The sequence below is a fragment of the Henckelia pumila genome, chromosome 3, assembly GCF_033568475.1.
Source record: "Henckelia pumila isolate YLH828 chromosome 3, ASM3356847v2, whole genome shotgun sequence".
Lineage (NCBI taxonomy): Eukaryota > Viridiplantae > Streptophyta > Magnoliopsida > Lamiales > Gesneriaceae > Henckelia > Henckelia pumila.
Window position 1 is genome coordinate 24,644,848 of NC_133122.1, and position 11,434 is coordinate 24,656,281.

Sequence of the window (11,434 nt, forward strand, 5' to 3'; positions counted from 1 at the left end):
GTGTCCTAAAAACATGCTATCATTGGATGAATGTGTAAAAAAAAAAAAATTCACAAAACTCATGTGAGACAGTCTAATGGTTTAAATTTGTGATATGAATATATTATTGGGTTCACATATGAAAATATTACTTTTAAAGACAAAAAAAATTAATTTTTATTATAAATATAGAAAAGGTTGATCCGTCTCAAGAATATTAAAAACCATCTAAAATGAACCACCACGAACATCGACTCTTAAAGGGTCGACAATATTCCAATAATTTCAAGCAATTAATTCAATATAAATAAATCAATATGAAAGTATCACATATATATATATATATATATATATATATATATATATATATATATATATATATTCGCATTCATCGTCATTTTCTTTTACTTCTCTTATAACGTCATATCTTAATTATGACGGGTATTATACACATACTAATTTTGTTATATAACGTCATATCTTAATTATGATTAGTGCAAATTATTTAATTTTTATATTAATAAAGTGTACATTATATTATTTTAAATATGTCATATATTAATGCATTAAATCCACCAAAAGGGGTTAATGAGAACATGTATAACAATGCAAGTTCTAGAAAAATCAACAATGCATGACAAACACACAATCAAGAAAACAGAGCATGATATAGTGACTGATCATTGGCTCAAATCTCACCACAGAAAATGGCTATGTGTTAGACCCATACATTTGTCCTTTCAACCAATTATCAAGAGCAACTACCCACAATGCATCCAAGAGAATACAATTTTTTTTTTCAGAAGAGATCAATGTCAGAAGTATCCAGGACTCCGAAGAGAGAAACAATAATCATGAACTAAATACCTCTTACACACCTCTTAGACAGAAACTCACAAAATTGAATAAAAAAAATGAAGAACCGCAATAATTAATCACCTATAAGAATGACACAAACAACTTAAACCCTCCCACACCTAACTCTGGCATTGTCCTCAATGACACAAATAAATGCTCAAATAAAACAAGAAAAAGCGTAAGGATAGTTAGAGAACTCCCCTGACAGTTTGAGCATCGACTAAAGTGTCATCTACTGCTGAGGTGGGGAAACAATGGATCAAAATACATGTGTCGATAAAATGCTAGCTGATTTTTATCCATTCTTGTCGGGTTATACGTAGGTGACGAACTAGATTCACCGACCCTCTTTTTTGTAGCACTAGACTCTTGACCCATGGTACCAGAAATATATTTTCAACAAATATCTCACAACAATTAATACCAATATCACAACCAATATCACAAAGATCAATTGTGAGCAAACAAAAGAGGAGAGATATCACCGATATGTTATTGGCGGAGGCGCTGACGAAAAGTGAAGAGGGGCAGCGTTTTAGAGTGGGCAGTGGCGGCCCTGTTATGATGAGAGGGATGAACCATGATGATGAAAACAGCGGGGTGATGTGGCCGAAGAAGATGAAGGTGATGAGCGACGACCCCGGTGATGGTATTGAGAAGGCCGCAGTTGGCGGATGAGAGCAGACGACGATGTTAATGGTGAAATCCAGAGATGGTGAAGAGGATGAAGGTGATAGACGGCTAGCGGCGTCTGGGTGATGAATGGCAAGAGGCAGCAACATGGCGTCGGATTAAGGAGTGGTGGCTGCGGCTGTGAAGAGAGGAAAGCGAGTGGCGGTGACTGGTTCAAAGGCAGGCGGTCGGCAAAGTGAATAGAGATAGTAGCGGCGCCTGCGTGGTGGTGATTGCAGTGGCTGTACCAGACAACAGAGTGGAGGCTGCTACCGTTTGTGATGATTGCCGATGATGATGATGATAAGGGCAGGGACGAATAGGGGTACGCAGCAGTGGTGATATTCTGGAGAGCAGGGGCATCGGATGTCGTTGAAGATGAAGGTGATGAGTGACGAAGTCGGTGATCGCAGACGACACTTCAAGATGGAAAATAGAAACAGCAGGGGCGTCTCGCGGTTGGACGGCTTGAATATAGGGACAACAACTATGTATTAGATGGCGGCCATAAGCAGAGTGAAGAGGGACAGCGGCGGCATCCCTGGTGAAGATGGCGGAGTGATGGTTGTTAGGGATGGCAACGGGTGCTATGATGAAGGAGAAAAAGAACAATGAAGGTGATCTGTGATATTGCAAGGGACGACCAGTGATGATAAAAGCCTACGGGGTGATGCGGAGTGAGAGACGAAGTGGCAGGATGTGGCTGCGGTGATGGGCTGTGATGGAGTTAAGAACCGACGACGGTAGTCACGATGGATTCTGATCGGAGATAAGATGCGGCGCTTTAAGAGAAAATCAAAGGAGATGAAGGAGAAAGGAGGTCGGCCCTGTAGAAAAGAAAAAGGAAAAAAACAAGTGCAAATTGCTCAAAAATCCCCAATGCAAACATGTTTTTCTCTGCACTCCCTAGCCACTTTTTTGTACCACATTTTTTGTTAATTTGTACCATATCTTGTATGGTTTTGTACCCCATATTATATTGTTTTGTACCACATTTTATGACTAGGGACCCCAAAACAAAACATGTTTGCATTTGGAGATTTTTGAGCAAATTGCCCAAAAAACAATTACACGATAAACCCTTTATTTTAATTATTAGTATTATAATTAATATTTTAAAAAAAACTAAAACAAATTCCTAACTCTTTTTTAAAACAGAAAATAATTTTTCATAGGGCGTGGGCACGCCTTATAGAAATTTATTTTCTGAAAATTTTAAACTTTTAAAGAAGAAAAATTGATTTTTTTTAGTACAAAAAATGATTTTTCATAGGGCGTGGGCACGCCTTGTTGAAAAATATTTTCTGAATTTTTCTTTTCAAAAGAAAGCATAAAAAATGATAAATAAGAATAAAAAAAAAAATGTTGGGTTGCCTCCCTAAAGCGCAATTTTTTAGCGTCGTTATGCTCGACGTTACCAATCTCCTCTAGTTGTGGAATAATCAGGAATTGTTAACTCGATCTCCATCTACGACACACTTTCATCTTCACAGAACACCTTCAATCGATGTCCATTCACTTTGAAAATTTTCTCTGTATCCAAAATAATTAAATAACAAGAACTCGAAAGAAATAATAATAAACACCGTTCCCCGGCAACGGAGCCAAAATTTGATAGGCCTGTCGATGAGCCACCAAACTTAAATTCCTACTCCTTAAAAAAATGTATAGTAGTGATCAGGGTCGAATCCACAGGGAACGTGTATTTATTTCTTTTGAGGAATAACAACTAAAAAGGGGGGATTTTTGGTTTGCAACAACGAAAATATAAATAAACAAGAACTAAATAACCAAGATCATCAAACTTCCTCAAACTACAAAACACGACAAAAACGCACCAATTAACATATGAAAACGATAAAAAACCGAGAAATATGATACTAAAAATATAAATATTATGAACCTATCAGGTGGAGAGAAATTGAGAGAGGAGAGAAAGATGAAAATCGGCAGAGAAGGGTGGCTACAGAGTGAGAAGAAAAGATGCGCTTGTATGAAAGAGATGAACCAAATTACAAAGTGGAATAAAATAATAAAATTAAGGGAAATATTAAATAAAATATGAACTAGGGAGTGCAAAGAAAGTTTTTGATGTATTAGGTAGTGCATAATACAATATTATGGCGTAGGGACTGAACATCAAAACCAATTTATGATTGGGTATTTATCTTGAGTTGCCCCTTAATTTTTATTTCAAAAAAAATTCAATAATGATAATAAAATAAATTCGATGGAGACTTAACTAAATTTTCTCACGAAAACTAAAATATTAATTAGGAAATTAAGCTAGTACATAAGAAGATAAAACCATAAAGAAGAATCATATAAAATATTGAAAAGTCCATTTAAAAAAAATGTAAAACATAAAAGAAGATCGAGAAAAATTCACAATTCAAAACTTATATCACATGAAAAAATTATGTATTCAATGTATACCACAATTTTAATGCCCAAATAGTAATAATTTACTTTGAACAATTAATCTTTAGTTAATGCCATTTAATATAGATAATAAAATTAACGAGAAACCCCATTTAAAAAACAACTAATTAACTTAAATAGTTAAGGACATATATGAGAATTCACAAATAAACTCGCATATTTATATATGTGCAGTGTTGTGTATAATAGATAATATAATAGGTAATAAATGATAGAGTAATGTATTTACGTACATTTTATTCTCGTTGAAAGTTAGTGTAGGTGTCCTAAAAAATGCTATCATTGGATGATTGTGTAAAAAAAAAAATCACAAAACTTACGTGAGACAGTCTAATGGTTTAAATTTGTGATATGAATATATTATTTGGTTCACATATGAAAAATATTACTTTTAAAGACAAAAAAAAATTAATTTTTATTATAAATATAGAAAAGGTTGATCCGTCTCAAGAATATTAAAAACCATCTAAAATGAACCACCACGAACATCGACTCTTAAAGGGTCGACAATCTTCCAATAATTTCAAGCAATTAATTCAATATAAATAAATCAATTTGAAAGTATCACACATATATATATATATATATATATATATATATATATATATATATATATATATATATATATATATATATATATATATATATATTCGCATTCATCGTCATTTGCTTTTACTTCTCTTATAACGTCATATCTTAATTATGATTAGTGCGAATTATTTCATTTTTATATTAATAAAGTGTACATTATTATATTATTTTAAATATGTCATATATTATTGGGACTTATTTGGATTGTAACCGAGAACCTTCCATATTGAAACTTAAAAATGCTTATCCATCCAAAATTTAAAATTTATTATTGGTTCTTTTAATATTAATATTCTACCATTATATATTTATATTACGGGTATTATACACATACTAATTTTGTTTCCATCACAAAGTCTCTCTTCTAATTTCTTGTTTTGATTTTCGTCCATCTTCTTCGATCCAATTGGCTGCGTAAGACCACTTCTCTTTTCTTGAAGATCAAGTATCACAGGTATGGAAATAAAATTAAATATTATATGTATCTGCCTGCGTATCAGTTTTATGGGTTTTGTGTTTTCGAGCTTGATACAATAACGGGCGGGCTTTTGCTTCGATGCTAGCTAGGGGTGAATATCTTCTGCTCTCACATTAATATATATATATTTGATTTCTTGAAGTATTAAATTAAATGCCTCCGTTGGAAACTCACTTGCGAAATTGTTTTTTAATTTGTTCTCCAAAGTTAGATCGACTTAATTGCGAGCGGGATATATATTGAGAATTCGATCATCTGAATAATTGGCATCTTTTGTTTCCGTGCAGAAATACTACAACTACTTTACTAGTAATCATGGCAGATTCGTTCGTGTTGCGGGTATAACGAAATCGAATTAGGCTATGACTTGATAGGTGGGGTTTTGGTTCAGAAGGCATTGTTAGGCGGAAATAACGTACCTTGATCAAGATTCTTGATAAGAAGGGCAGAACAACTCAAGATCAGAATGGTCGCGGGGAAAATCGAAAGATGAATCCCACGGCAGAAAAATTAATGAGATTCGAGCTAGTTCATTGTTCTCAAGAAATCGAGATATTGTAGAGGCAATCCGAAGCGCATTATCCGGAAGTTATTAGATCAGCGTTCATGTCCACTTCAGTAGCAGAGCCTGGTCCATCGTCTAGGGCATTAATTAGTAGATCAACCATCCACTTCTCCAACCGACCCCGGTCCATCGTCTTGGGCATTACCTGCTGTATCCACTTCAAGAGCCGATCAACACTTAGGCGCCTTCATGTTATAATTTCCTCGATGCTAATTATGGCAGATGATGGACGGGGCGGCTCGGCTCTTCAAGTGGATGCAGCAAGTTGATCTAATGGACCGGGCTCGGCTCGTAAAGTGGATGGTTCATCTACTAATGCCCTAGACGATGGACCAGGCTCGGCTCCTGAAGTGGATATTGAAGGATGATCTAATAAATTCCGGATTTTGCGCTTCGGATTGCCTTTATAATATCTCGATTTCTTCATAACAGTGAACTCGAATCTTATTTTTCAGCCCTGGGATTCGTCTTTCGATTTTCCAGCGACCATTCTCTTGAGTTCTTCTGCCCTTCCTATCATTTCTTGATCAAGGTTATTTCCTCCTAACAATGCCATCAGATCCAAAGCCCCGCCAATCAAGTTATAGTCTAATTCGATATCGTTACCTGCGACACTAAACGGAAACCACCATCCATCCGAGTAAAGTACTTGTGGTATTTCTCCACGCAAACAAAAGATTTCAATTACTCACACATAGATTCTCTCAATATCCCACACGTAAAATGCGATATCTAAATTTTTTTAAAAAAAAAAAAAACAATATCTTGAGTGGGTTTCGTAGGGAGTCGTTTCATTTAAAGCGGACGTAATTCAAGAAATCAAATTATGACATAAGAGCAGAAGATCTTCGTCCCCCAGTATCAAAGGAAAAACCCATAACTACAAGAAATATGAGATTCAACAACACGCAATAGACATCGGTTTTAGGAAAAACCGTTGTCTTTTTTCAATTAACAACGGTTTTTAATAAAACCGTTGTTGTTGGCTATTTTTGGCTTGAAAAAAACAACGATTTTTTAAAACCGTTGTCTTATGTATGTCAAAGACAACGGGTTTACAAAACCGTTGTCTCTGAGCGTGTTTTTTCATAATACAACGGTTTTTAGAGCGTGTTTTTTAAAAAAAACCCGCTCATAGACAACGGTTTTTAAAAACCGTTTTCTTTGAACTTTTTATTTTTATTTTTTATTTATTTTTGAAAATAAAAAACTTTTATACTCACATATACACATATGATGTAATTTATATGTACTCCTCTTCTTCTTCGAACCCTGAGGAAAAGATCGATCGATGGTAGTACCTTGATACAATCAAAAAACTCTTCTTTGATCCTCAAAGACAACATAAATACTCTAGCTTCTTCTTCTTCTGATTTTTTTTAAAAAAAGATTGATCGATGGAAAACCCCAAATCACATCCCATACAAAACCTAGCCCCAAATCGTAGATCTTCCAGCTCCGACCTTTTGTTTAGATCAATTTGTTGATGAAACCAGCATTGTTTCAGCGGCTTAGAAGCACACTCCTTCTCATTGTCGGCAGGGGCGGTGGCCAGTGTGTGTGTACCGAACGGCCTCGAATTTGGCTCCCACGACCGCCGCCTTCTTCCGTATGGAGTCGTCCTAGAGGTCTTTAAGCCCGCAGCAAATGATATCGTCCAGGAAATTGATTTTCGCCATCGGGCCACAGAGGTAATACACGGAGATTCCCATTTACGGCTGTGAAAGTGATTGCCAACAATCTTCTCAAAGAGGCAAAAGATTCAGATCAACAATATTGACAACCTAACAGCGAGGCAAGTGACTTTTTCCAAGATCTAGAAGAAAAGGGCTTTTCGAGAAGGCTCAAGAACTCTCGGTTCCTGGTTTTCGATTTCTCAAGCTCCAGGTTCTCTTCTATGTTACAATCTTTTTAATCGATACTTCTCATGTCTTCTTTCTTTAAATACTGCTGAAACTTTAAACCCATATCAGGCAAATTAAGGGTCCAGATCTACGAGTCGTTTGTTGGAAAGCTGATATCCTTGGCACATTTTTACTGTATTTTGTGTGCATACTGCATATATAAATATTTATAATCATATATTATGTTTCCACTAGAACACGACCCTCTTCACTTTTCTCTCTGTTAATTCTTGGTTTCTTTAAATTTGGATGAAATGCGAAGCCAATAAAATATTATAAGGATTCTGATAAAGAAAAATTGGGTCACTGTATGTATCATTAATTTAGGTGTACATAAGGCTAAATAAATACATATATCATATTTATGATTATATATGTTTCTGATATTACGCTATTTGTACGTGGGGGAGTCGGGTCCATAGAATCGGGTCTGTTGGATTGTAGATCTATCTTGAGTACTATTGATGATTTCCTTGTAGCAAGCTTGGGCTTGATAATTTTCAGTCTTGTTCAGCTTCTCTAAAGATTTATGTATACATGGTTCCACAACTGAAGCAGACATATGCTCCAAGGGGTTATCACAAAGGCTGAATGTTGAGAATGTAGTGGATATGCTCCAGCTTGCAAGATTGTGTGATGCGCCTGATCTTTACCTCAAATGCATGAGATTATTGTTTGATTAGAGTGTTTTCTTATGAATGTTTAATTTCATGTTTCTACGTGCTGCATAAAGTACTTCATAGTATTAATATGATCTTACCTTGAAAATGGAATGCAAAGTTTTTTTGGAAATATAGTTCAATGATAGTCTTGCGAGGTACATTTGAATTTGATGGATTAATCTTGTGGTTTTTTTTTTTTTTTTATCAATTTTAATAAATTGTGAAAACATATCGATCTCTAAAAAGATTAAAAAATCAAAAGTGTTGTTGTGCTTTTATCTTTGTTCGTGGAATGTGCATTGATGAAATGTCAAACATATATCCCCAAAGTTCAACAAAGCTCATGCTACTAGATCTCTGGAATTTAAGAAATCATAAATTATTATGTGTGCTTTTGATATCTCTGTTTATTATGTGTTATGTGAAGTGCATATATTATTTATTTCAAAGCAAAACCAAATAAAGTTACAGTATATGCATCCCTAAAGAGCACCATGAAAACCAATCCAAACACCATGAAATCATACATTTATTCTTGATTCTTCTACGTACGTGGCCATAGAAAGACTTGAGGAATAATATGGTTTATTTATTGCAACCTTGGAATTTTTTTCGCATCTTATCTATTGAAGTTGATAATCGTCTAAAACCACACGTATTCTTCTGATGCGGCGTCGAGTTTTTTATTTCTTTTTTAGTAACTTCAAAAATGTAGAGAAGACTGAGGGATGGAAGTTCTTGCAAAAGAATGATCCCTATCTTGAGCTCGAGATTCTACAGTTCTTTGATGAAACTGAATCGGTATGCCCAGTTTCCCGTATGTGGCATATTTCAGTTTGCACTCCTCGATTGTGACCAGCCAGATGAATGCCGAGTTCCCCTTTGCAGGTAAAGAATTTTCAGCACCTCTATACTGGACCGGTGAAGGGCTCAGTCACTTTGAATATCTACAGGTGTATATCAGCAATTTTCCTCACATTTGATAAGCATGTATCCTAATTTCCTTTTTTTCACCACTTTTCTGCAGCTTGCATGCTGAGTACTTGGGCCCATTACCTATGTGGGTGTTCAACAATGGTACTTTCCGTGCTACATTTAATTCTCCCTTGGATGCTTTATTTATTTTTGAGTCTCCTTTTCCGTGTCTTCCTTGAGCCTGTGTAATCAAATCATATTCTCTAACGTTTGGTTATTCAGATCTATGTATTGTATTAACAGTAATTTCCATTTTAACAGAGATCTTGTGTGTCTACTACCTTTTTTAATTATATTTTGGTCTCGTGCCTGCTTCTTTTGTGGAACTGGATGCGTGGAACCAGTCATTATCCAATGCCTTACATTTTGATAAAAAGTAAGATTGTGTTTTTGTGAATATTTACAAGAAGCTTGAGTTAATCTTTTTTACATGCAGTGACAGAGGACTTTGCTTCTCCATTTTGCTTCGTCAAATGTGCAAGTTTTAAGGTATGGTTCATGTTGTTACTTCCTTTAGTTTCTGAAGCATCTGTGAATTGATTTTTTGCGTTAATTTATACATTTACAGGTTCTGGTTTAGTAAACATAAATAAATTTTATAAGTTTATTCTATTGTATTTGGATAATTTTCCTCACTCCCACTGTGTAGGTAACATAAGAGATTCTTGGAAATACTTTGTATCTTGACATATGCAGTTTGAATTATGCATATCAAATGTAATGAATTATCTAACTGCACAGTTTCAAAGCACTACAATGTAAGAAATCTAAGAGACTTGTTCAAATATCAAGTCATGTGCATCTCTTCGTGTTAGATTCAGAATTGCCTTCGATAACTGATGATCGGGCAAAGGCTGATTGTATTCTTGTACATTAAGTTTTATTGGTTGTTTCATTTTGTAATGTTATTTATTATTTATTTTGTGTTTAGATATTCACATTTTACTTTTATGTTAAATTTGAGCTCTTAGGGAATTGAATTCCTTGGTTTTGTCTCCTAGAAAGTGAGGGTGAAAATCATTTGACACATAGAACCATTAAAATTTCCCTCCTACCTTTTCTAAGTAATTGTCAGAAGGAGAATGCATGAACCAACATTCAGTTGAACTGTATGATCTCATTATATATACATGTAAAAGTTTGTGTTGATCACATGGATAAGTATGTCTTATATTTTGTTGGGCATAGGAGACAGCAGAGAATGAGATGCATCTAGTCCCCGAGCTTCATCTGCCACTACACATTCATATGCATATCCTGATTGTGTTTGGTCATTATCTGGAAACAAACTTACACCTCCAGCATTGCTACAGTTTGCTAAGACAAGGAAACTATCAGTTGAACGCTCTGACCCCAGAAAGTAAGTACACCTACTTATTTCTATGAAGTTTTTGTACGGTAAAATTTTAAGTTTATTTTTCTTATTTTTTGAACTTTTTGTAGTTGATACATATATTTTCTCTAAACTAATTTATTAGTTTGAAGATATTATTTGTTAATACAAAAGACAATCTGGTTTATAATTATGGTTTCTAATTTATATTATATATCTTTATTTTTAGCATGTGTCTTCAAGAATATTGGGAAAAATGCAGGTAAGCCCAAAAAAATAGAAAGACTTCATCAAGTGAAGGAGCGCTGGGAGTTGCAGTGCGGCTTCTTTACATTTGGTTATTAGTTTATTGTTGTCATTTTTTTGGTTGTATTATTTTTTTGAATGTTGTAAATCTTATTTTCAAACGTTGGAAAATTGTTTATTAAATTTTATTTTTGAATTTTGTATTTTAAATAATTTATAATAATGCAAATTTGTGTATTAAATTTTAATTTTTTTTTGTTTTTTTTATCTAAAAAAGACAATGTTTTTTAACTGTTGTCGTAGATTGTCTAAAACTGTTGTTGAAAGTCTCGTTAATTAAAAAGCTCGCTCAAAGACAACAGTGAAAAACCGTTGTCATTGAAGGAAAATACAACGGTTTTTCACCGTTGTAAAACTGTTGTCTTTTTCTTAAAAGACAACGGTTAAAAACCGTTGTCTTTGAGCGCCCTCTTTAACAACATGGGCTTTAACAACAGTTTTTTATGGCCTTTAACAACGGATAAACACCGTTGTTGTTTTGCATTTTTCTTGTACATATAAAAAATTTAATTACTAGGAAGATACAAGGACTTGCTCGAGGGCGAGCAAGGATTAAGTGTGGGGGAATTTGATAGTTGTGTTTGTGTTGCATATTAATTAACATCATTATGTTGTTGTTTTGCATGCATTTGTGTGTTTTAATTTAGTATTTAGTTCGTATTTTATTTA

The 11,434-nt window shown here is 34.3% G+C and overlaps 1 protein-coding gene across 1 annotated transcript; it reads left to right on the forward strand.

Annotated features, from left to right (window-relative positions):
• Window positions 1-8,406: 8,406 nt before the first annotated feature.
• LOC140886324 (uncharacterized) lies at window positions 8,407-10,512 on the forward strand. The gene is made up of 5 exons (XM_073292864.1): window positions 8,407-8,952; window positions 9,040-9,104; window positions 9,179-9,228; window positions 9,563-9,615; window positions 10,315-10,512. Exons 1-5 carry the CDS (start codon window positions 8,818-8,820, stop codon window positions 10,510-10,512), a joined length of 501 nt encoding a protein of 166 aa, XP_073148965.1. The 5' UTR covers window positions 8,407-8,817.
• Window positions 10,513-11,434: the final 922 nt, after the last annotated feature.